This window comes from Durio zibethinus, chromosome 7 (genome assembly GCF_047325235.1).
Source record: "Durio zibethinus cultivar Kanyao isolate XHJ-2024 chromosome 7, ASM4732523v1, whole genome shotgun sequence".
NCBI classification, from domain to species: Eukaryota; Viridiplantae; Streptophyta; class Magnoliopsida; order Malvales; family Malvaceae; genus Durio; species Durio zibethinus.
Window position 1 is genome coordinate 18,328,533 of NC_143168.1, and position 25,126 is coordinate 18,353,658.

The 25,126-nt window shown below is 33.6% G+C and overlaps 4 protein-coding genes across 14 annotated transcripts; 3 read left to right on the forward strand and 1 right to left on the reverse strand.

Annotated features, from left to right (window-relative positions):
- Positions 1-70: 70 nt before the first annotated feature.
- LOC111276901 (syntaxin-22-like) lies at positions 71-4,477 on the forward strand. 4 transcript variants are annotated; one of them, XM_022862862.2, is made up of 8 exons: positions 71-88; positions 273-530; positions 1,502-1,595; positions 1,909-2,048; positions 2,618-2,689; positions 3,084-3,268; positions 3,368-3,468; positions 4,191-4,477. In XM_022862862.2, the coding sequence occupies exons 2-8, from the start codon at positions 301-303 to the stop codon at positions 4,254-4,256; spliced, it is 888 nt and encodes a 295-aa protein (XP_022718597.1). In that variant the 5' UTR covers positions 71-88; positions 273-300; the 3' UTR covers positions 4,257-4,477. The 4 variants fall into 4 exon arrangements, with proteins under 4 accessions (XP_022718597.1, XP_022718598.1, XP_089619852.1 ...); XM_022862863.2 differs by lacking the exon at positions 71-88 and having other exon boundaries at positions 143-530; positions 3,111-3,268; XM_089763726.1 differs by lacking the exons at positions 71-88; positions 2,618-2,689.
- A 3,079-nt stretch (positions 4,478-7,556) lies between these two features.
- LOC111276902 (heat stress transcription factor A-1b-like) lies at positions 7,557-13,148 on the reverse strand. The gene is made up of 3 exons (XM_022862865.2): positions 12,526-13,148; positions 8,284-9,581; positions 7,557-7,790 (listed from the first exon to the last, which is right to left on the reverse strand). The coding sequence occupies exons 1-2, from the start codon at positions 12,772-12,774 to the stop codon at positions 8,325-8,327; spliced, it is 1,506 nt and encodes a 501-aa protein (XP_022718600.2). The 5' UTR covers positions 12,775-13,148; the 3' UTR covers positions 7,557-7,790; positions 8,284-8,324.
- Positions 13,149-13,268: 120 nt separating this feature from the next.
- On the forward strand, positions 13,269-20,372 carry LOC111276903 (uncharacterized). 8 transcript variants are annotated; one of them, XM_089763731.1, is made up of 10 exons: positions 13,269-13,603; positions 14,927-15,210; positions 15,906-15,986; positions 16,120-16,526; positions 16,647-16,710; positions 17,331-17,447; positions 17,538-17,582; positions 17,714-17,759; positions 18,342-18,498; positions 20,254-20,372. In XM_089763731.1, exons 6-10 carry the CDS (start codon positions 17,441-17,443, stop codon positions 20,275-20,277), a joined length of 279 nt encoding a protein of 92 aa, XP_089619857.1. In that variant the 5' UTR covers positions 13,269-13,603; positions 14,927-15,210; positions 15,906-15,986; positions 16,120-16,526; positions 16,647-16,710; positions 17,331-17,440; the 3' UTR covers positions 20,278-20,372. The 8 variants fall into 8 exon arrangements, 5 of the variants coding, with proteins under 5 accessions (XP_089619857.1, XP_089619855.1, XP_089619853.1 ...); XR_016343553.1 differs by lacking the exon at positions 20,254-20,372 and having other exon boundaries at positions 13,292-14,187; positions 14,927-15,025; positions 15,142-15,210; positions 18,342-19,280; XR_016343552.1 differs by lacking the exon at positions 20,254-20,372 and having other exon boundaries at positions 13,293-13,603; positions 14,927-15,025; positions 15,142-15,210; positions 18,342-19,280.
- Positions 20,259-25,018, forward strand: LOC111276904 (histone acetyltransferase MCC1-like). Its single transcript, XM_022862866.2, has 6 exons — positions 20,259-20,483; positions 21,401-21,625; positions 21,709-21,853; positions 22,173-22,272; positions 22,389-22,617; positions 24,650-25,018. Exons 2-6 carry the CDS (start codon positions 21,504-21,506, stop codon positions 24,828-24,830), a joined length of 777 nt encoding a protein of 258 aa, XP_022718601.1. The 5' UTR covers positions 20,259-20,483; positions 21,401-21,503; the 3' UTR covers positions 24,831-25,018.
- The last annotated feature ends 108 nt before the right edge of the window (positions 25,019-25,126 follow it).

Sequence of the window (25,126 nt, forward strand, 5' to 3'; positions counted from 1 at the left end):
TGTTAGTAATCGAAAGTCGAAACAAGAAAATGGAAAAAGGCGGGGCCGCACGGAAACTTCGTCAATTGTCCTAGTTTGACTTTAACAGGTACAACTAACAAAGTTGGTATATTAATTTAATATAAAATTTTTAAAATACTTACATCAACTCTACGCCATTTTTTAGTTTTGTGGCTTTCTTTTCAGCTTTCCTTTCTTTGTTTCTTTCCTTGGTGACTCTTCATTTAGCTTTCTTCAACCTAACTAATTTCCTTCTTTACTTCCCTATTAAGGAAAAAAGAAAAGAAAACAAAGAAGAAAATGAGTTTCCAGGATCTTGAAGCTGGTTTCGTTAGGCCACAGCCACAGCAAAACAACTACTTGAATTCTTCACAGCAAAAGCTTAAGCAAGAAAAGGTAGAGGTTTCGGCTTCCGCTTCGCAGTCGGTGGCGGCTGGGATATTCAAAATCAGAACTGCTATTTTGGGTTTTGATCGTCTTGTTAATTCCCTTGGTACCCCTAAAGATACCTTGGGATTACGCGACAAGTTGTAAGTTGACAATATAAATTTTGGCGTATAAATGTATTTGACTCTTGGTTTTATTTTTAATCTTAGTTTTTGAAAATTGAATTAAAAAGAACATAAATTTGGGTCTTCTTTCTGGATATTTTCAACTTCTGTTATCTAATGATTAATTTGCTTATAATTTTCCTTTTTTTTTTCATTTTTTTCTGTAAATTAGAATATGGGTTTTCTATTTTTTTTTTTTAATTTGGGAATTTAACTTGATTTACTGATTTAGGTTTTTTTTTTTTTTTTTTTACAAAACTAAAATTGACCACAGATTATGAGGGCAAAAATTTAGTTTGATCTTGGTTTTATTTTAAGTTTATTTTAAAATTGAATTGAAGAACATAAATTTGGACCTTCTTTCTGGATTTCTTCAACTTCTGTTATCTAATGGTTAATTTACTTGTAATTTTCTTTTTTTTTTTTCTGTAAATTAGAATATGGGTTTTTCTATTTTTTTTTTTCCATTGAGAAGTTTAACTTGATTTATTTACTGTTTTAGGGGTTTTTTTTTCCTGGTTATACAAAACTAAAATTGACCATATAAAATATGGGGGCAAAAGCAAAAATGTATTAAGCTCTTGGTTTTATATTAAGTTATTTCAAAATTGAATTAAAGAATATAATTTGGACCTTCTTTCTGTATTTTTTTGAACTTCTGTTCGGTAATATGTTTAGCCATGTACAACTAACAAATAATTAGTCCTTTTTTATTGTTTTGTTTCTAGAGGTTTGGTAGGATGAATGAACGAATGATTGCTTAATTAATCAATATTTTACGGTTAGAACTTGATACTCCAAATTAAGTGTCTTGTACTCGAATCTTGGGATAGAGGAGATGGAATTTGTGGGATGGGAGTGGGTTATTTCCTTTTGTGTCGCTCAAGATGATATTTTCCCAATGATTTTGCTCTCCATTGGCCCTTACATCTGGATGTCTTCCTTGGCAGGCATAAGACAAGGCTACATATAGGGCAGCTGGTCAAAGAGACTTCAGCTAAACTAAGGGAAGCAAGTGAAGATGATCAGGATGCAGAAGTTAGTGTAAGTGTAATTGCTATATGTTTTGTTTTTCTCACCTTTTTTCAAAGATAAAGGAACTGGATAATATGCGAGTGAAAAGAATTATGGTATACAGATGCAAGTAAGTCCTATTCCGGGGTTCTAAGACACCTCTATTGTGTTTAACCTCTCACGAGTCATCCCATTTTTTGACTAGATTGGTTTTTTAGAAATTGCTAAGTCCTCCCTGGTATACTTATTCTTGGTAAGAGTAGTGGCATTTTATTTCTTGTTTGAGGAGGAATGAGGTAGTGGTTTATATTCGTCTCCTGATAATTTTTTCATTGAATGGCAGCCCTTAAAGAAGATTGCTGATGCTAAGCTTGCGAAAGATTTTCAGTCAGCTCTCAAAGACTTTCAGAAGGCTCAAAGGCTTGCGGCTGAGAGGGAAACAGCATATGCTCCTTTTGTTCCCAAAGAAGTTCTTCCTTCCAGGTAACTTTTACTGGCTCAGAGATTGCTCTTATGTGCATACAGCAATTGTGATTGCACTATTGCATAAATACACATATCCTGTAGATTGTAGATAAGAACATTTATGTGTGAATCTATCAATATACACTTGCATATGTGCATGTTCAATGTTATAGCAGAATGGTTGGATCTGGGTATATCTCTCTTGTCTGCATCTTTTAGGTTTGAAAAGCTAGCCAGCCTTTTATGGGTTTCTGAATTGCAATTTAAACACATCTAGTAACAATAAAATGGGAAAATGTAAAATCTATTCTGGAGTGTGGAAATTTCAGTATATTAAATTGAAATAAATTCTGAAAAATGACTCAGACTGTTTCTATTAACTTTTCTTTGTAATTTTTCTATTGCTCTTGAAAAGAGTGACTCAAGATTGGTGTTTGTATTACTTCTGAAATCTTCCAAGCATCTTTGAGCTACTTTTTGTTTAACAGGGGTTGACCAGACTGTCTATAGTTTAACTATTGCTCAGCTGTTAACTTTATTGCATGACTGTAGTGCTTTATCTTATATCTTGTATTAAACATGCACAGTTATGCTGCCCATGAGGTGGAAATAAATTCATCTAAGAGTCCAGAATTGCAAACTCTTCTGATATCAAAAAGGTTAGCAGTTTTTACGTTGTATGTTGATGATATAACCTTCTTTTGTGAAGCTGTTACTTTTGGAACTGATCAACCTAATTGCTGTTGTTTAAAAAGTTGCTATTGTGAGACTCATTTTGATGGTTTCCTGAGTAACTTGGCCACAAAAATAGCAGTGGATTACTGTGTCCTTCTTTGAGGCTTTAAATGGGGGAAGCCTGTCTTCAAATATATTCATTGTTATTGGAGTGATATGTGTACTTAGCTGTTGTAGCAAGCATTCACGGGGCAAACCTGTTTTCTTTTCCCTTCCTTTTAATTTTCATCAATTGACTTGCCTGAGTTTCCATAGTTAAAGAGATTGATGTGTCGACCTGCCTTCCAAAACATGTAATTCCCTCCTGCAAATGTTTAGAGTTGTCAAATTATCCTCTGTTAACAGACAAGAAGTTGTACTGTTGGACAATGAAATCACATTCAATGAAGCCATTATTGAAGAAAGAGATCAGGGGATCAAAGAAATTCAGCAACAGATTGGTGAGGTGAATGAAATTTTCAAAGATCTAGCAGTTTTGGTCCGTGAGCAAGGAGCCATGATTGGTAAAACTTGTGTCCTTTGTATACCTCACTTTCCTGCTCAAGTTTCTCCAAAGCTTTGGTTGCTAGTGTAACAAGATATTTAACATGTTTTCCTTGCAGATGACATTGGTTCGAACATTGAGAATTCCCATGCTGCAACTGTGCAAGCTACTTCACATCTTAAAAAGGCATCCAAGATCCAGAGAGCTAATTCATCTACAGTAAGTTTGATTTATCTGAATATTTTTCCCTTTTTTTTCACATGAAACTATTTTTTCCCGCTTAAGTCTCTGTTGATGTTTTTGGTTTATTGGAGTAATTTATGGGAGTAAGTTGAAAGGTAATCATTACATTACTTAAAGTCTTTAACTCAAGCAACACAATAACTTTGACAGGTGCTAGCTGCTAGGTTCCTAGATTGCCATCAAGTTTAATATATTATTTGTATTTTTTAAACATGGTTACTGTTGGGCTTCATTTACAAATGCTTTCAAGACATGATTGTCAGCTATCATTTTATTTTCTTACCCAGATGTCAATTAATAGGGTTTCTTTAAATCATTGACATGCTGGTTGTTGACATCCTTTGTTGGCAATGGCATCTATAGGTTGCAAGAGCATGTATTAACAGATATTTAAGAATTTTATTTTATTTTATTTCTTTTATTTTGAATAATATCTGTTCCATTTCCTGAAATATGGCAACAGTACCCAGTGAGGTTCTTGGTTTGTTAAATATGATTATTTTTTACCAATTTTTAGTCATAATTTTATAGTTGTTTAACATAGCATATTTCTTCAGTTTCCTATTTTCTTGGATTAAGATCACTGTGGATGATATGTAGACTTTTTTTTTTATAGGAACAACTTAAAGCTATTTTTACTCTAACAATTTTGATCAATGTTTGCATTTTGTGAACAAATCTATGACTTTTTAATGCAGAGGTGTTTGCTGTTGTTAATCTTTGGGATCATTCTCCTGATTTTCATCATAGTTGTGGTGGCTTAAGCAACAGATCAGATATGGTGTCTTGAGCTTAAAATTCTCTGTAGCAATGTAACCAACTGTTTCAGGCGGTATACGATCTAAATTACACAGATGGCCATGTAACGTATACTACTATTTTTTTATGCTGTAGGTAAGATCCTCCCTGGAGACTCTGCTTTACAGCAAATCATGTAAATAGATTGCTCCCGTGCCTCATCAATAAATTTCAAAATTTTTTTGCATCTTCCATTGTTTGTAATAATTGATATAAAGTTAGTTTCGGGAGTAAAATGCAAAATTGTAATGAGCTGGAATCAATGTAGGAAAGATGGCTGGTATTTCCTTTTCAACCTAAGGTTTGATAGCATAAACTAGACTTTACAGTTAGAATATTTGTGTTTATTACGTGTTTCGCACTTGTAAAATACGAAAATTATGAAAATTATTGTATTGTAATTTGTGAAGATATGTCAAATATAAAATATATTTTTTAATTTTTGTCAAATTTATTTATAATTTTTATTAAAATTTTAAATCATATTGGTTTTGTTTTTTTCCAAATTGTACTATCGAATTTTTTTTTACTTATGTCAAAATGTGTATTTAGTCTTTCTATAATAATTTTAATATTAATATTACCTTATGAAGCACTGACACTTCCGAATTTTTTGCGTATTCACATATATTTTTAATTAATAATTATTATATATAAAAAGTTTTTTTTTTATTATCGTGTTTTATCATATTCTTCTTTTTTTTTTTTTTTAATTACTGTGTCATTTCAAATCGTACCCGTAGTTTATTTATATCCGTTCTTCATTGATGCTACCTCTATTTTTTAGTATTTGAAAATTTGGTCCAACCCTTCGTTGTTTACTGTTAAATGCACTGACATGCATATTTAACTTGTAAATGTGGCATTACTTGATGACATGGCTAGCTTACCTGTTTTCCTTTTTTATTTTTCTTTCGTCATTCCTACTCATCAAAACGGTGAGCTTTACTTTTTTTTTTTTTTTTTTTTTTATTTTCAATCTTCTTTCGCTAAGATTCCCTCTCCCTCTAATTTTTCAGCCACCTACCACCTTAAATCCAGAAATTTCAGCCACCCATTACCCTAAACCTAGAAAGCGACCGGTGGTTGCCACTTCGGCCGCCGACCGTTGCTTGCCAGCATTGGAATTGTCCCAAAATTTACCCCCATATTCTCTTTGGTCTCTTTTCTTTCCATTGAACCAATTAGTTTTTCTCAAAAACCAGGCCCAGCTTATAAACCAATGAGTTTTCTCAAAGAATGTCTTGTTTCTCGTATCAATGCAAAACTTTTTCTTATGCAATAATGATACTCCATTTTAATCATACTCTGTAACTGTAAATTTTTTGTCTCCTTTGTTCTTGTTGTGGTTTTGGTGGTGGTGCTGCAGAATTTTGTATTTTGCTGACGTGAGTGCGATTTTGATTTTGGTTTTGATTGAGAAGATGAAGGTGGCGATTGGAGGGCTTCGAATCATAATTCCCGGAGGTTTCTAATTTTCGATTTGTTTAGGGTCGGTCGTTGTGGGTTGATTATGGAGAGCTGGGGTCAGTGTTTGGTAGTGATGGTGGTGTGACGAGTAATTTTCAGGTTTCGGAGGTTGGGCTTTTAATGGTATTATGTCGGGATGTAGATTGGTAGCGGTGGTGGTTGATTTTGAATGGTTATGACTCTTGTGATTTTCTTTTTGTCATTTTTTTTTGGTTTGACTGAGACTTTTTCAAAAGAAATTGGAATTTGGAATGAAAAAGGAAAAAGAGATTTGGAATTTGGGTTAATTTAGGGAAAATGGGTTACGTGGATTAAAAAATTCCACCTTATCAAACGCATTCAGTTTCTTATAGCCAATGTCATGTCACATCATTAGATTAACACCGCGTGATCTGATTAATTGTCACGTCATCAAATTTAACTGATCATACACCGTTTATAATTAAATCGAAATTCAAATCTAAAAAAGCGAAAATATTTTTAAATTAACATTAATATAAAGAGATTAAAGTCATTATTTTATATAAAAATTTATTATAGTTAAAATTTTTTATATAATTTTCTTACCGTATTTTTTTAATGTTTAAATTTATCAAATGTAACTGCAGAATGTAATTTCTCATCAACTACTCCTTAAAAGAGATTAAAAGAGTTAAAGCCATCGGTAAAATTTTTCTGTCCATGTTCTAACAAAACAAACAAAAAAAACGCATAGAAAGACGGAAGAGGTTCCAGCATGAATCCCTAAGGTCACGTTTGGAGCATGAATTCAAGTTATAGTGCATGAAATAATAGACAGATAAAATAATAATTATTTTAGATTATATTTGATTTATATTTATAAAAATAAATACAATTATAAGAAAGATTAATCAAATTTTTTTTTTTGCATAAGATAATTTAATTTTTTTGAAGTAAAGAGTTATTTTTAATTCACATGATTAAATTTACATATCTTATTATATTTTTTAAAAATTACATTAATAATTTAAATTATATAAAATTTAAAAATAAATAATTTTAATCAATAAATAAAATTATCTTATCTTAATACTTGAACATATTAAATATAAAATAAAATAATATTATTTAATATAATTTTATTCTTAATAATATTTTATCTTATCTTATAATAATCATATATACCAAACATACGCTAAAACCTTACTTGCAACAGGATCTATTGCTTTCTTACATTTTTTTTATATATAATTTTATGAATTCAAAGTTATCAGGATTCTATCATTTCTTTCTCTCATGACTTTCCTCACCATCATTGACCCAATGCTACCAAGGTTGCCCTCATCTCTTTTTCATCTCTAACACATAAATAGTTAAAAAAAATACAATTTAAAATTTTAATAAAAATTATATATAAATTTATAAAAATTTAAAAATATATTTTATAATTTTCGTATCAATACAAATTATAACATATAATTTTTATGTAAAATATAATATAAATATATAAATTATCATATTTACATAATATGAATATACAATATGAATATTCGACTTATCAATATTTTACATAATACAAAAATATAAATTATCAAGTCTACTCTCAATGACCGGATTTATGCAAGGAGCTCAAACCCATCATTTTATGATCAAGGGAGGGAGGGGGTTTCAACTTCATAAGGTCTCGAGCAATGGTCATTTATACCTTACTTTCATGATACAGAGTGGCTTATAAGTTATTCCATGCTTCAAGCACAAGGAGATATCTCATCTGAATTTAGAGCTTTCAGCATTCTAATCGAACATTTGTAAGTATAAGAGGGAAGAAAGGGCAATAACGAAAAGGGTATTTTTCTGCATCATATTTGAAGCCTGTATCTTGTTCCTGATATTCATCTATGACTAAAACAGGGAGAAAACATAACATAATTCTTATTAATATTTCTTTGGATAACCATTTCGAACGCAAATTATGTTATTACTACATATAACACGCGAATAACTCTTAACAACACAAGTTTCTCTTTGAACCAAAGCTTTTTCTTGCCAGCATCACATATCATCAACCTCTGCAAAAACCATAGAAAATTTAAAACTCAAAAATCATATAATTTCTCTCACACTGTGCTTCATAAAGCCAATAACAATTGACAGCCTGAAGATGTGAAAATGATTCTGAACAAGACACTGTCTGTGTACTGTGCAGTAAGTTGTGTCGGAATTATAAAGTGATAATACAAAGAGCATTTTCCTCGTCATCTATTGATTTGGAATTAGCGAAGTTAATACACATGTTAATAAATTCTTTTTATGTCACGAGCAATTTTGAAAAATGACATTACATGAATTTGAACTGAAGCTGAATATGAAGTAGAGCATTCTTAATATTTATAAATAACTTATCACAACGATGGGCCAAAGAAAAACAGAAAACGGTTGCTATAATTACTAGTACTATGTCAGCAAGGACCAACCTAATTATCAGCTAACTCTGGTATCTTTGGAGAATAGCACTCCTGCTCATCAAGCTCAGTATGGTGAATTGTTGGTTAAAAAATTTACCTCATTGCAGCGAGAAACACATATATACAATTTGTGGGACATCAACCCGTCCTGATATCTGATGTAAGAAGGCCCATTTGCTCAGTAAGATGATTCATATGCGGAATCCTATCCCATCCACTCTCTTGCTCTAACAGTGCTCCCTGTTCCCCATTTGCACCATTTTCCAGTGAACTCAAGTTAATTTCATCTGTGTCTTCAGTAAGTGGGCTTGTTCTAAGAAACTGTTCCCAGAAAACATCATTAATTGCTGGAAGCTTGGGGTTTCCATCCAGCAAGATGTTCATATCATGATCAGCAGAAAAGATATCAGTTTCTACAGGCATTGCACCATCCAAAAAAGCTGACATTGGATCAGTGTACTCTACATTCCCTCTCTCAGACCCTGCCAAACTTCTATCAGCAAATCTAATAGTATTATCAGGCACAATTCCTTGCATTTGAGGAACATTCGTAAAAACTGCATGTTTCTCTGATTTATGAACATTCCCAGAAATTTGATCCACTTTAGAATGCTCAGCTGTTAAATGAGCAGCAGTTGATGGACAAGTGTCAGGAAAACCTGGTTCTGCTTGCACATAAGACTGCCCAGAAGCTGGTGAGACTTCAGAAGGTGTCACTCCAGAAATCTGACTGTAGGAGCTCCTGCTGTCTAATGCATTGGAAGGAGGAACATCATCAATCATGAAAGCACCAGGGTTATTTATCAAAGGTTCCAGCCTAGGTGATGTGTTCATCTTCAAAATCTGGTGCAGCATTGCCTTTGCTGCCTCATTCAGTGAAGGCTGGAACTTTACGATCTGTCCATTAGGAGATATGGCACTGTTTTCACCAGTTAAATTTTCTTCATCCTGCCTGGGGAGTCTCCTCTTCTTGTTTGTTCCAGTAAGGCGCCTGTTGCTTTCATTTTGCTGCTGTACAAGCTGGCTTAAGAAACCTGGATTTTGCATGGCCTTAGCAAGGAAGGACATCATTTGCTGCTGTCTCTGCTCCATCACCTGTACACGCTGGCCAACAGCTTGCAACTGGTTATCTGTGGCTTGCTGCTGCTGCCTCAACCTAACAAGTTCCTGCATGAGAACATTCTTGTCCCTCTTAAGCCATTCAACCTCCTCTTCGAGTCCAAACTTCCCTACCTCAATGCAAGCTCCAATAGATGAGCTCTGAACTTGGGGTTGTTGATTACTGTGGACATTAGCAGGTTTCCGCCTGCTGATAGTTTTCAAGAGATGTTTCTGACCTCTTAGGAATCCCTCATTAGCAAATTCCCAGCGGTCAGGGTCAACTTTCCTAAAACCCTAAAGGAAAAAAATTATGATAATCAACAACATGAGTTATCGTATATATTTGCCAAACAGAATGCAGCAAGCCCTCATATGTGTAAAGCAGGATTGAAATTTAATATCTAATCGAATCATATCATCTGTCTTGATTGAACCCCAATGCCTGACCACAATCAATTAGTAATTACAAGCATATACTTAAACCTACAGATAAAAACACAATTACAATTTGATGAGGTCTTTGGCTCAAGAAAAAAAAAAAGGCCAGAAAACTTCAATTTCTATCATCCACCCTCTCAACGAATAAATTTCAAATTACAACCCATAGCAGCGGCTTACAAATAATATTCTCTCCATCATGCTTTTGTTCACTTGTTGGTTAAAAAAACATTTTAAGATGTCAAAAGACTTTTTTTTAAAAAAGATAATTTGAAAGAAGAAAAGCTAATATGAGAAAATTAGGAATTGAATTGTCAGTTCAGCGAATTCTGAGAATTTTGTATCTTACTAGGAAAATCCTCAAAACAAAATGTTAGCTTATGGCCCTTCCTCTTGACATGTAGTTAGATCAAACATGACAAGAACCAAAAAGAAAAAAGATCAACTACAGATAATATTATGGACGATAAAATATATCTCCAGGCTTTATAGCAATTTAGATGAAAAACGTCAGTGAAGGCATATAGAATTTGTTTAAGAAACATGAAATCAATATAAATATCACATACGGAACAATAGCACTAGACATTTCAGCTACTGATATGGGAGCAAAACATTATAGTGAATGTGTGAAATACTTTAACTAATTCAAATTTAACATATAAGACTAGTAAGAAAGAAGGCCCATAACTAGTATCATTTAATATGGTAGGAAAATTGGTCAAAATATGTAAATGGCTAAATCTGTGGATGTATGTTTGATAGGAATTTATTGTGAATGTAGCTGTATACCAGATCAAGCTAGTAACTACTACAGGATTCCTGCATCTAAGAAGTTAGAACTTGGACCAGCGTAGAAACTAAACTTCATCTGCATCACATCTGGGCCATGAGGTAGATAGGAATAAGTTCAGGTGCATTCAATTTAGAAATGCTACGTCATCAGTCACAGAATCTCAATCTCTTCTTGACATGAATACCAAAAGTGAGTAGATTAAACAAGGTTACATGATAGAAGATCGTACTTCACCAAATGAACCAAGAGATGCTCAATAAAGCAAACCATCAGACTAGGCCAAGTTCTTTTATTTGCTTTTGCCCAGATTTTGGACCAGACCTATTCATTCAAAAATCAGTATTTTTTTTCTCAAACTTAGTTTAGAAATATCATCTAAACTAGATTATTAGAACCTTTGATTATTCTTAGCCAACTATAATACAGAACTCCCTAACTAAAAAAAAAACAAAAAAACTATAATACAAAACAAAGGTTTTAGCATAAATTCATCCACAAGGACCATTTTATATTAATTTAACTTTGTATGATGCAGTATTCCTTAAAACAGTATGCTATTACTTTGGCAGATTCATCAATGCTGCCATGTAACTTATGCTTAAAAAAAATTGTCTTTAGAGTTTTAAGCATGTGGAATGGATAAAGTAGGTTTGTATTTCAACTTAGGATAAAAAAGGTTTGATATTAATAACTGTTCTGCTTAAAACAACAAATTTTCTATTAAGAAACTACAATCCTACCAATGTAAATTAGCTTACACTTGCAACTGCAGGGTAAAAACAGGTTTAAGGTGTAAGTTGAGGTCTATACCATGATTAATGGATTTGTTAAAAGTAAAAATGAACTGATATGTGTGAGGCAAATAACATGAAGATCGAGATAAATAAAGTTTGTCAATCTCCAGTAATATCATATATTTACTTAACAAAAAATGCTGTTAATTTAACTGACTAAGATTTTTCTGAAGTTATAGATACTAAGAAGTTGAATGCATGTATATTCTCTTGGGGCTCAGCTCAGCCAAAAAAAAAAAAAAAAAAAGAGGGGGAAATCAAGGATGGCAGTAAGAATTAAAGTGAAAAATTCAAAATAATGCTTATAGATAAAGAAAACCAGAGAAGATACCCGTATCTGAAAATTGTATGAGCAGTAATTACCTATACATACCAACCCTCCTGACATGCTATTGGGATACATATTCACTGATTGAAGCAACAAAAACTCCATAGCAGCATTAGAAGTCAATTATTTCGGCTACCCTCATTCCGACATTTCCAAATTTAGCCAAACAGACAGCCAGATAAAGAGTGTTTATCAGGTCCTTTAACCCTTTTGGCTGAAGTTTGGAAACATTTGACCAGAACCCCATATCATATATCCAAACATTCAGTTTTTACTTTTTATATTTCATCTCAACTCATCCACATTAATATCGCAGGGAAAATGCTTTTCAACCAATCATCCACCTACCATTGTCAATCCTATATAATAAGAGGAACTCCAACAGCTAAAAGCAACTCAATTATCCAATTTCGAAAAGCGCTAACAAAAGTCACGTTTGTTTCTCCTCAACAACATAACCAGCATATTGCAGTGGCAAATCCAAATTCCAATATTTCAACAAATTACTATCCCCACTCAATCAAACCCATATTCCATCTTACACCACAACGATAATATAAATTCATGATCCAACACCCATATGGGTTCTGAAAACTCTCCTCCCATGATAACTCCATCACTAACTTAAAACTATTCACAGTCACAAACCAAATTTCCATACAATCTAAACATTCCAAAAAACAAAAACTAGACCCTCAAAATCAAAATAAAACCATGACGCCTTCAAACAACAAAATTGCAATCCTCCGCAAGGAAACACAACTTAGGGGGTCTAATGTTCGAATTCTATAACCTAAAGCTAAGGTCCAATTAGCCACCATAAGTATAAAAAAATCGCAATCCTAACACAACGAATAAACATAAAATCAAAGCAATACCCACATAAGTATTAAGCTGTCGGACAAAGCTGGAGAAATTATTGTGCTTAAAATATTTAGGCAAAAGGTCCCTTGCAAACTCCGGCACTTTCCAGACAACGAAACTGTTGTTACCGCTACTCCACGACACCACCGAGTTGGTCGATGGATCATCCACCATGTCGTAAGTTTTGCTCAGAAACGGCGGCACCGTGATGCCGTTGGCTGCGGCGGCAGCGTTCGCTGCTGATATTGAATCATGAAGAGAATTCATTTGGCTTTTATTAATAAAAATTACTAAGAAAAAGGAGAAAAAAGGGTATTCGAAAATATCGGTCTTAAGATCAGATAGTGAGGGGATTTGCCATGGGAGTAAATGAAGGAAGAGCTAGATTTTCTAGACAAAGAGGAAGAGAAGAAAAAAGGGCAATTGTACGGTACACTAGCGAACGAAATGGGAGAGTAGTAGTGAGTTTGGCGGCAGAGAGAGAGTTAAAGAGAAGAGAAGGGTTTTAGGGTGCTTTTGACTTGATTGGTTGGATGGAAAAGAAAATAAAGAAAAGAAGAGAAGGGAAGGGAAAGAACACGTAGCGGTCTGTAAAACCATATGTACGAATTGTTTGGCAACCACTAATTAATCTTAAACAAATGTCAACGGAGGGATTGTTTTCAGTATAGAGGATAGATAGCATCGATTTTATGAAATGCGTTTAAATTATTATTGTTTACTATTAATTTTATGTTACTTACTAATTTTTTATTTATAATTTAATTAAGTGAAGAAAAGGTCTTATCCTTTTCCTTTGCCTCGCCATCTCCATATTCGTAGCATTTTCCAAATGCAAATTTTCATATTCGGATATAAAAAACAAAGCAGCTTTGCTCCTCTGAGCTTAGCACGGTAACCAGCCATGCTTTATACCACACCCGATCGCTTCTCTTCTTCTGCCTCTCCTTTGCTTTCTTCGCTGTCTCGAAAACCCATCTTTCTCCTTTCGAGAAAACTGCGAGTGAGCAGCTGGGTGAGTCGTCGAACTCGTGCCAGTCCTGACTCATTCGAAGTGCCGAGTGATTGGTAGCTATGGTTTCATGAATGTTACTAGGTGATTCGGTTTTTCTTCATGAAAATTTTTTCTCCCATCCTCTATTTGGTTCCCCGGAAAACTAAATGAAAAGAAGAGAATTTTGAGTCGCTGCTTATTTTTTTTACTAATTTTAGGCATTTGTGGTGTTCATGTTTAGTGTTTTTCGTTTCTTTTATTCTACTTTTTTGGGTAATGTTCAAGCCTTAGCCAAAAGACGAGTAGTTTCTGTTAGGTTTCTAGGAAACTGGAAGAGAACGAAAGAAAATAAAATTTTGGAATTTTTGTTTCGTTTAACTGCCCGAGAAATTGTGAGAAAATGATAAATATCCGTGTATAATTCTAAGTAAACTCGTCAAACATTTTAAACATCTTTAAGGATGGATGTTAATTTCGTTGAGGTGGCTAGTCTCGGTTTGTGGATAGTGAATATAATTATTTGCTGAGGATGCATCAAATATAAACAGGAATTATAGTAACAAGGAAGCTTGAATTCTACTTTTTTTTTCATAATTATGAAATTCAATTAATGTTGGAACGTCCCTTTTGTAAAATTTTTTGTTCGTGGCATACACGCACATTCAGGAGCACATGAATGTTACTAGGTGGGGTTTTAATGTGAATTCTTGTCTCTGTTTGGTTACTGAGAAAAGAAAAATAAAAGAATTTTGGATGAATGTGGTATTTCTTTATGTAATTTTGATTGTCAAGTACTCTTTAATTTGGTTGCTCAGAAAGTGATGATATTTAGTAGAGTAGAAAAAATGGGTTTATGTTTGTTGGATGTTACATTTCGTACTTAACCTTCCAGTTGGTTGCGGAGGAAATGTTTGAAAACAATATGGTAAAAAGAAGGGAAAGTTTGAATGTTATGATTGTTATTCATTACTGCTTGCTATTCTTTGGTTGAACAAATAGATTAGATATCTGAACCTCACTAGAGTAGATAATTTTGTTTGTGCACATGCATCTTGAGAAGCAGATGCATGTAAAGGGCAGGTTCCTAGAGAAGGTTATTTAAGCCTTTTTCTTTTGTTGTTGCTAATAGATGGTGAGAGAAACCAAACTTAGATTTTCATTCTTTAATAGTTTCCTCCTAAAGTTAGGATCCTTAAAAAACAGAAACCACCACTCAATGTGTTCTTTATCTTGGTTTAGGAAGCAACAAAAGAATATGAAAGATTTAAATATCTTTTTCTTCCCTTTTTTGTTTTTTACCCGCAAAATGAGGTTTTTGCATTTGTGATTGGAAATTGTTATTCTCAATTTTTTGTTAAATTTTGGGTTTTGATGCAAATTTTATTGAAAGATGACATGGATAAAGGTCTGAACTTTTGTTTCCAGCTATACTGGGTTTCAGTCAGGGCCAGATCTTGAATATTCATCTGAAGATTATGGGCAATTAAGAGTTCAAGATGTTGGAGAAGGGAATGTAAAAGTCAGGTGCTTTTTTACTGATACATGTATGCACATGGGCACAAACATGGAGACAAATGTTTGCTACTTTTGATGCAACTTGCAGAAGTTTTACATCTTCCTACTGATGCTATCCATGGCAGTTCATCTGCAAGCTTTATGAAGGATAAATAGCTCAGGGTCCATTTAAGGGCACACCAGTTATCTTTAAGGTGATATTATTTATATATTTTCCTCAATCCTCATCCATTTTATCACCCATAGTTTCACATAGTCTAAGAAAAAGTGAGAAACCCCACAGTTAATGTGAAATATGGTCTTAACATTTATTTATTTGATCTTGATGTATGCTTTAGAGTTCTTCATTGGTGACTCTTTGCTGGGACACATTATTCAGATACATTTTGTGTCATTTGTATGGATAGGGGTTTGTTATTCCTTACAAATAGAAAGATAGTATCTGCATAACTTGTTTTTGCTGGGAGTTGCCTTTGATTAATTTACCATAGCATAATTATGTGGAGTTTAATTGGTTAAATAATTGGAAGTTGAGTTAGTTCTTCAAATTTTCTCTTATGCAATGTGAGAAGTTTTGTTTATGTCTTTTTCTTTCTTCATATCTCAAATTAATCCTTAAGAGTGGGGGTTTAAGTGCTTGTTGATTTTGTTTATATATTTACACTTATCTCACCACGTAAGTGGAAAATTTCTGTCTGTGAGAGATAAGGTGCATTGAAAAAGGGCAGAAAATAGCTTCTCTACCTGCATTTAGTATTAGCTCGTTTGCCACACAAAAGAACCAAAAAAAATCTACAATACAAACTGAATCACAAATTAGGCTCTTTGACCATATGGTGTTAACAATTTCCGTTATTGATACACTATACTAAAACTTTTCACCATGAAGGTTTACCCCGGACAATGAGCTGGTGGTATTGAGGCTGATATGATGGCTGCCAATGAACTCCATAGTCATGCTTTCCTCCAGGTAAGATGAAGTGGCAGAATAAGTTTCAGCTGATCATAAAAGTAAAATTTGTATTTCTTTTGATAATTGGAATTTATTATCTGAATGTAAAAGGAATGATACTGATTTGTCTTGATTATGCACCTGTCTACAGGGCAGTTCTGAAGGTATATGTAGGAATCTTCTGTTACTTCTTGGTGGATTTGGGTCAAAAACAGCGGAGCAGGTCTATCATTTCATATTAACTATATATGAGTTTGCTAGCTGCCTTTTCTTTTGGGCAGCTTTAGAAATGAAGTACCTTTGTTCTGTATGGTGGTTCACCTTCCAAGATGATGGTAAATATAGTGCAGCAGATTTTGCAAAAGTTACTAGCAAGAAAATATCAAAAGCCTGTTCTCTAGAAGAAAAGTCTTGGAATCCTTTTGAGCGAGAGTAAGCATTTAAACGCAGAGCATAATTTGTCATTAAGCTATTAGAGGGTGCTGTAAGTGCTTTAGTCTACATGTGTAATCATGAAAGACTGCACCAGAGTCTTGGACCCTCTTCTGTTGTACTCAGGTATTTTGTTAGACAATATTCATTTGAAGTCTGGATTTATCCTCCTTAAAAACAATCGGTTTGCTCTGCTTACTTTAAATGTTTAATCAACCTTTTTCTTGACTGATGATGGTACAATAGTAGAAAGAGATGCTGCTTATTTGGCTGCAAGGCTTCCAGATCTAGCCTTTTCTGTTGACATCAGGTACAGCTGTGTTGTTCTTTGTCTTTTCTACTTCCACCACCCACCCTACCCCTCTCTCCCAGAAAGATGTAGTCTGATTTTCATCTACATCATTGGAAAGTTTCGCAACCCAGGGCAGTGGTTTTACTTGGTTCTGTAGAGTACATTGATTTGTGCATTGCTGGCTGAACAGCGTGCAGTCAACTGAGCTAATATTTGTCCTTTAGATGGCCATCGCAAAATCATTATATGTGTAGAAATTCATGATTCACATAGTGAGATAATGATATAAGGGACTCCAGTTTTTTAGAAATTTTGGATATTTTAGATTAAGCCCCTTTTGCATGACATTACAATTGATGTCTGTCCTAAAAGTGGATTAGTACCTAGCTTCTAAAGCTATAAGATGACACTTCGAAGGCTGCCAAAAAAATCACCAATCTTGTTGAGAATAAGGTTAATATTTCCTTGGTATGATCATGTATTATTTATTTATTTTTTTAATACATCTTTGTTCCCTCTTTGCTAATTAGAGTATTCTTCTGAAAAGAAGGGAAATACATAATGAAATATTGCATGGCATTGTTTTAGTTTTCAAGTACTGCTATTTATATCCAACGATATGGCATTTTTCTTTCTAGGTTTTCATATTTGGAAGAAGATCCTAGCACATTCTCAGAGGATCTTTGAAGATGAGCATCTTCTGCTGGTGCATTCACACCTATGGAGAGAAGAGCCTTTGGAATAGCAGATGACATGTAATGTTTGATGTTGGTGACCCTTTATCAATTGATTCTTTTATCTGCTTTTTATACCCAAAATTAATTTCTTGTCTTGTGTCTAGACAGTTATGAAGCAGGTCTTCTTTTTGCATACTTGGCCTTTCATTGCAAGTAAGCAACAGTTATATCATTATTTCCTTTAAAAATGTTTGGATCTGCCCATTGTATATGAGCACGCCTTGGAAAGATAAATAAATGAGCAATTCTTGGACCAAACTAACTGTCCTTTCATGTACTGCCAGTGGCTTTTGGAAAGCACTTCAAACTTGATCTCATGGCTACCAGAGAGTAAGCCTTCTAAATTCTCAAAACAAGTAGTGATTGTACTTAGAGGCATACTGTTCCTTTTATTACCGTATGATCATAATATATTCAATTTATTGGACAATGAAGTCTTTATTGTCTAGTTGTCAGCAATACCTCTTTTGTTTATTTGGCAATAAACTATTTACAGGCTTCTAAAGTCTTGTAAGAAATCATCACCCCCTTACCGACTTAAAACAGGAAGCAATCCCAGAAAAAGGCTGCACTGATTATTTTCATTTACACTGCAAATTTGGACGCACTTTTACTTTTCTAATTTCTGAGGCAAAAGTTCTGAACTTTGTTGGTCATATTAGATAGCCATGAGGCAATGTAAAATGATTCTCTCATTTACGAAATATGACTTGTGAGAAATTGAAATTTCATTTCATGGATTCAAAATTCCATTTTAGCAAGCTAGTGGAATCGATGTCCAGTCTTTCCTTGCTTCAGCCATAACACATAATTTTACTTCCAAACCATTTATTCCTCTTTTTCAGTTGCTTTAAGTTTGACTATTACCTGTCTTTTACCTTTGCTTTTATTCTTCTGTGTCTCTGTGTGCAGGTGTTGTTTCGCAGATGACAGCAGGTTAGAAGCTGTCAGATTTCTAGATCTTCGTGCTGGTGCTGGTTGGGAAGTACTTCAGGTCAATCACAATCTGGAAGTTATATTACGTACTTTCCTCTTCTCTGTCAAGCCGCACGTTTTGTCATTTTTAAAGGTTAGTCTGTTAATAAATTCATCCTTGAACATAATTAAGGGAGGTTAAATTATTTGCTTTTTTGCAAGGACCTGGTATCAATATGGTGCTAACAACAAACAAGTAGAGGAGGTTAATAGCCAGAGAATACCTGGAGTAATAAATGTCTTAAATTTGTTTAATTTGATTTGCCAGGCTAGTAAATATGATATGGATCTTGTCATACAAGCTATATATGACTACAGGTAGTGAATATGTTTCTTTTTTTTCCCTTTTGGGGTATGTTTGATTAAATTGTTTATTCTGTACCCTCACCTTGGCTGGCCATTAGAATATGTAGTGAGGCAGATTATTCTAATATAACTAATGAGAAGATATGAAAAGCTCTTTCTCTGGGGAGAAAAATCTTGCAATCTTCGGAGCTAGAGCAAACAATTAAATGCAGAAAGATATCTTATCATCTAACTATACCTGGTGGCTGGCCTGCTGGGTGGTTTAGCCTACATGCATAATTGTGACAGATTGTATTTGTTCCAAGAGTCTTGACCAGTTTCCGATGTTCTTATGTACTAGGTTTGAGAATATTCATCTGAAAGTTAGGAATTGTCTTCTTTACATGGCAAATTATCAGAACAATTTGCTTCTTTTTTTTTTTTTTTTCAATGTATGATAAGTTAATTGATATGCTGTTAGTTACAAGACTTGGAGATCTAGCCTTATCTGCTGATACACAGTACAGATATGTACTTCTCCCCTTTTCCCTCCAGTACCATTGTGACTTAATGTTCAAGTTTGTTAAGTCATAGGAAGTTCTGTACATATTATTTCAAGAATATTTGTAGATTGCAAGAGTTTTGTTGACATCATTTCTCATATCTTGAAGCTTTGCATAGGCTCTATATATACATATATTCCAGTAGAATTTCTTGAGAGAAGTTTCAATTTTTGTTTTCTTTCCAAGTTAAAAGTTCTTCAGCCTCTTGTCTCTAATGGGACATCTTGGTGGTTAAAACTTTAAATTTTAAGTTGACAAGTTTGGGTTCGAATCTTGAGATCATGTGTAAGAACATCCTTATTTGAACGCAGCGAACTGTATGTTTTGTTTCTTCTTAATTATGGAGGACATAATGTTAAAAAATTTAAGACAACTTTCCTAAACAAATCCATATGATGCAAGAAATGGAGCGATTTAAAAGTAAATTTGAGAAGGGTATGGATGTTGATACTAACCTTTTAAGGAGGTAAATGAGGTAAGTCATTTGTTAACAATTTAAATTTGATTCCTTTATTATTAAATTTAAGTAGATTCAATTCGATTATACATTAAGTTGGTTCAATATTAATAAAATAATTTTCATCTTCATGATAAATAAAATACAAAAACTAACATCTTCAATATTTTGGTTCGATAATTGGTCAAAGTATTTTTTTAGTTTAAATGGTCCAATTCAACTTCAACTTCTTCTTATCTTCAAAAAAAAAAAAAAAAAAGGTTAAATATCAAATGAAATGTGAAAAAAAATTACAATGAGTAGAGCTGTCCATGGCTACATCCAGAATTTTCAAATCTGAGCTTCATTTTGGATTATTTAATAAATTTGTATTAAAATAAAAAATTATTATCTCATTATATCAATTTCAGTTACTATTATATTTATTATTTGAGAGAATTATCAATTATCTTAATTTTTTTATAACAAAGAGTTATCCTTCACATTGAGTTTTCTTTAGCCTAAGAAACTAATTAAAGAATCTATTTTTATTTTATTGTTTCAGCTATTACTTTTCAAACTTTTTTAAACTCTGATCAATCAACAACAATCAATAAACCAATCATCAAGAGGACAAAAGTCCCGTGTCCGGTCTCCAGTCGCATGTTTCTCTGTCGTTTACCTTTGCCCGCTTCACTCCTCAACAAAGAAAATTAAAACACACAGAAGCTCCCCTTTGAATTCCCACGATCCTTTTCGACTTCTTCGATATTTGTTCTACCTTTGATTCTCCGGGTAAGTAACTTCTCTCTCTCTCTTTTTTTTTTAACAAAAAATTTTATTAGTTTTTTTTTTATTGCTATTATGGATATATGGTCTTTGTTATTTGGATCTTTTTTTTTTTCTCGTAGTTTAATGATTTGGGTTCATTTCAAGCTTGGGTTTTGGAGTTATTATCCTTGGTTTCCTGGTTTTTCTGATTTTTGAGGGTATTTGGAATTCTGGGTTTTATTTTATGTTGTTTATAGAAAAAAAAAAAGGTAAGAAATTTGAGTGGTGAGTTCAGAAAGCCTTTGATTAATGGAGATCAGGGGGTTTCTGGAACTTGAAATCAAATGGCTGGTGGAATGTTCATTGATACTTAGCGGTTAAGCTTTCTCTGCTTCGTTTTTCTTGGAAATAGGTGGAAGAAAGTGAATCTGAGGTTGTTTTGAAGTTTTTTAATTATCAGTTATTTACTTATTTTAGGTTGAGTTGTTTTTTGCTACTTGCTGTTTGCTTCTTAAAAGGTTTCTAAAAGCAAAGCGTATGGTTAGAAGTAAAATAATTGATTTTGTTCTTAAAAGAAGATACCTTTTTAATTATTAATTCTTCAAAAAGATCGTTTGATTTTCTAGCTAAAAGTAGTTTTTGCTTTTGATTTTCAGATGTAAAAGCTAATAGAAAAAGGAACAATTAAGCAGTTCAATTATATCGTGTGAAAAATTGCTTGATGTTGTAATGGAAAGGCTGTTACGTTTTCATCTTAACTATCAGTTTTTTTTTAAGTTTCGCTAATGTTGTAAAGGTGGGTGAACTAGCTATAAAAAGAAGGGACCTTTTTCTCCCTATTATGTCTGTGAGTTGTGATTTTGTGTTTTTGGCTGAGGTAGTTGTATGCACTGTATTTGACATCATAAGGAACTAACGGAGTGTGGAAATTTCTTTGTCAGTTTTCATTGAGTGCTATATGGCGATTGTGGCTGATGGTACATAAATGGAAGGAGGAATTTCTTTACAATTTATCCAAATCTATCACATTTTTCCTGGGGATTAATGATACGATCCTTGATGACGAACCCAAAAATCTCACATCGTCCTACCATCTGCTATAGGTCCATACAACCATCTGATTTAGAGATGTTAGAACAAATCCACAGTGACGTATTTCCCATCAGGTAAGAAATGCATCTATTTCCTATTGAGGGTTTCGGTAAAGAGTATTTCTTGCATCTTCAAGGAAAGATATTAATCTCTTCAGGTATGAGTCTGAGTTTTTCCAGAATGTTGTGAATGGACGTGATATCGTGTCATGGGCAGCTGTTGATCGCAGTCGACCTGATGGTCAAAGTGATGAGCTTATTGGATTTGTTACTGCAAGAATTGTACTGGCAAAGGATAGTGAGGTGTGTCATCTATGTGCATAAGTGTATATAATGTATTAATGATATTTGCTTGGTGGTTGAATTATGGCTTAAGCAGCATTTTAAAATGTTTGAATAAGTAGGGCGCATATGGTATAAAAGTTGTTGTGATTCTAAAAGCGAATATATTCTTTTTCTTTTTAATATTGTCATGGAAAGATAATACTGACATTCAACCTTTTGCTTTGTTTTGGGCCCCAAATATTTCTCCTTTTTTTAATAAAGCATTTAAATACTTGCTTCTGGTTGATAAATTGTTTCTGAATCATGAAATTCATTTCAACCAACACCTACCTTGCAGATAGCAGATTTTTTCAGGTATGACTCATCAAAGGAGGATCAAACATTAGTTTATATTCTGACACTGGGAGTGGTAGCTGCTTACAGAAATGTTGGCATAGGTAGGATCCTTTTTCTCTTCTAATGGTTCTTCTTTTTCCTCTTCCTTTTCCTTTCCAATTTTTTAAAAATGTGTCTTTACCTTGTGACCAAAATTTGCTTGGTTTTGAATCAACAGCTACAGCACTTATCAATGAGGTCATTAAATATGCTTCAAGAATACCAGCATGCCGTGCAGTTTACTTGCATGTGATTTCTTATAATAACCCAGCCATTGATTTATACAAGAAGATGTCATTCAAGTGTGTGCGGAGGTTGAATGGGTTTTACTTGATCGATGCCCAACATTATGATTCATATTTGTTCGTTTACTATGTAAATGGCAGTCGTTCTCCTTGCTCACCATTGTAAGTGTAAAATGAACCTTTTGATCATACATGTTGCCATATAAAAATATAAAACTTCAAACTATCTATAATAATTACGGTCCCTGCTAAACAGATAACTAGGCAGAGTTGGTAGAGAACTGGATTTTACTCTTACTTTTTCATTGTTCATTATAACTACCTCATTATAACTACCACTATAGGATGGGAGCACATAGCAATTTAAAAAGCAGGACTTACAGCTAGAGAAAGAAGATCATAACAAGTGGAACAGACAATATTTAGGGCCATGCTCAACTTTCTATCAAACATAGGTCTTAGACAGACTCAGTCAACTAAAAGATTGTCTGGAAGCATGGTGGAACCCTTTCCCCCCACAGTTCCAAAAGAAGCTTAAGAAACATATGGCTTATGCGGTGCAGTGGATGGTTTTCATACTCCTACTTTTATGAACCTTATGAGTAGTAAGTAGGATTCAGGTCTATGGTATTACCAGGACTGAGGGTGTTATTTTAGCTTATGAATATCAAGCCAGACAGCTATTCTCTCTTCTTTGCATTCTAAATGAGGTTTACATATGATTTCATCAATATAGGGAGTAGCCGGAGATTGGTGATGCTCCATGAACAAATCTTGCAATTTTTTAGGGTTTTGTCAGGTGGAAAAAGGTAAATAAGGTTTAGGACTCCAATCGTGGCATAGCTTGCCCTGCCCTATTATACTGTTTACTGGATTGGTAAAAGTATCAGCCCTTGTACTACTTTATTTGGCTCCTAATTACTTAATTTCTATTTTAAGACTGTAAATGTTTTTTTTTTTATTTAATTTTTAAATGAGATATGATAAGCCTGTGGAAATCTTGTTTAAAGAATTATGAAAGCAGGAGTCAGAAGTAATTTTGTTGATCTTCAGCTTTGTTTTTCCTTGAGCTTCTTGTGGCCTGTATGGAATATAGTTATGCGCTTTTATGGGATTTTATGTAGGAAATAGGATATTTAAGGTTTAATGACCGTCAAGACTGAAACAGCCAGAGTGGTTTGAATTTTTTATGTGATTAATTTTAAATATCTATGCACTGGTGCTCTAATCATGAAATCTTATTTTAGAGGCTTTTAGTTTAGGATGCTTGAAGCATTTTCATTTTATTCATGTGGTCCTGTTCAGATTACACTTATAGTCTGTTTATTATCAATTAGTCCAAGTTCAAGTTTGGGACAATTACTAGAAGGAAGAATAGTTTATGAGAAATTTCCAGCAGATGATTAAGCTCTTGAGACTTTAGATTTTACATTGAAATTCTACCAAAGGTTTAATACCTAGCATTTTATCTTTTCTGTCACTTGAAATGTTCAAGAATGGTTCTCGTTTGTGTGGTATGTTTAGATTTGATGTTGTTTTTTAAGGCCGGGTCCCCCCAGGCTGCAGGAGGTTTTCTATTAGTTATTTTAGTTAAAATAATGTAGCAATGCTTTTCTTGATCATATTAATTCTTGTCGTTCAGTGACCATGTAACTCTAGAGAATCAGAATGCAGGATCGACTTTTTTCCCTGGCTGTAGGTGTTCTACAAACAGAGTCATAAAAGCTTTATTCCTAATATTTAGGAAGATCTTGCTTTAGTAGAGGCTAGAAAGGAGCATTCTCAGAACTTTGCCATTGTTCCTTCTTCAGGATAAGTCTGCCTGATTTTTGTCAAGATGACTCTCGTCGTGCTGGCTATGATAGCCAGACTATAATCAGAGGAGTCTATAACCTGACACAATTATGCTATATTTTTCATGTCACTAAGCAACAATAGTGTGAGACCTTTTGGTCAAGCAAAGTTGAAATCTTCAATCTTCCTAGCAAGACACTGCTTTTGGTTTGTCTCTTGAAAACATAAAGCTTCTTTATGATAGCAGCTCTGCAACTGGGATATTAAATATTTTGCTTCCATTTGTTTTTTTCTCCCATTACTAGCATTGCATTAGAATGTTTTTTCTGCCTGCCAAACTACTTTTAAGAACTGGATAATTGTTTTTGTGGAATAACTGTTCTAAACCTGTGTTCTGCAGAGAGCTTGTTACAGTTGTTGTTAGTTGCATGAAGACTGGTCTGAAGTCTGTTGCCGCAAAGCTGATGAAGAACGAAGAGAAGACGGTGAAATGGCCTAAATGTAAAGAAACTCGCGGTCTCATATCGACACAAAATAAGAGAATGATTAAAACTGAGTGTTCAGGATGCGAGTATGTTTAACAAAGTGTAGTAGCTGTGGCTGACATATTCCAAGAGAAAATAAAAAATTTCAATGGCTAGCATATACTCTCCTTACCCCCTCCGCTTTTCTCCTTCATCTGTTGTTCCCTAAAACAAAGAGAAAGAGAAAATTGTTACATTGTAATAGCTATTGTATTCTTAAATAATAAGTTCAATTCTAATGTGTATTTCTCTCCTCTCTTTGTGTTGGATTCGCTTATGCTGCATGGAATTTTCCAATTAGATTGATTTCAAAGACTGTAGATAAGGATGACAACGGGTCGGAATAAGTTTTT

Coding starts and splice junctions, on each gene's coding strand:
- LOC111276903 (XM_089763727.1), top strand. Junction 17,583..17,713: donor TACTTGGCCTTTCATTGCAA/GTAAGCAACAGT, acceptor ATGTACTGCCAG/TGGCTTTTGGAAAGCACTTC. Junction 17,760..18,341: donor GATCTCATGGCTACCAGAGA/GTAAGCCTTCTA, acceptor CTCTGTGTGCAG/GTGTTGTTTCGCAGATGACA.
- LOC111276904 (XM_022862866.2), top strand. CDS start 21,504: ATGATACGATCCTTGATGACGAACCCAAAAATCTCACATCGTCCTACC. Junction 21,626..21,708: donor AGTGACGTATTTCCCATCAG/GTAAGAAATGCA, acceptor TAATCTCTTCAG/GTATGAGTCTGAGTTTTTCC. Junction 22,618..24,649: donor CGTTCTCCTTGCTCACCATT/GTAAGTGTAAAA, acceptor TGTGTTCTGCAG/AGAGCTTGTTACAGTTGTTG.
- LOC111276901 (XM_022862862.2), top strand. CDS start 301: ATGAGTTTCCAGGATCTTGAAGCTGGTTTCGTTAGGCCACAGCCACAG. Junction 3,269..3,367: donor TGAGCAAGGAGCCATGATTG/GTAAAACTTGTG, acceptor TTTTCCTTGCAG/ATGACATTGGTTCGAACATT. Junction 3,469..4,190: donor AGAGAGCTAATTCATCTACA/GTAAGTTTGATT, acceptor TTTTTAATGCAG/AGGTGTTTGCTGTTGTTAAT.
- LOC111276902 (XM_022862865.2), bottom strand. CDS start 12,774: ATGAATTCTCTTCATGATTCAATATCAGCAGCGAACGCTGCCGCCGCA. Junction 9,582..12,525: donor TCCGACAGCTTAATACTTAT/GTGGGTATTGCT, acceptor TTTTTCCTTTAG/GGTTTTAGGAAAGTTGACCC.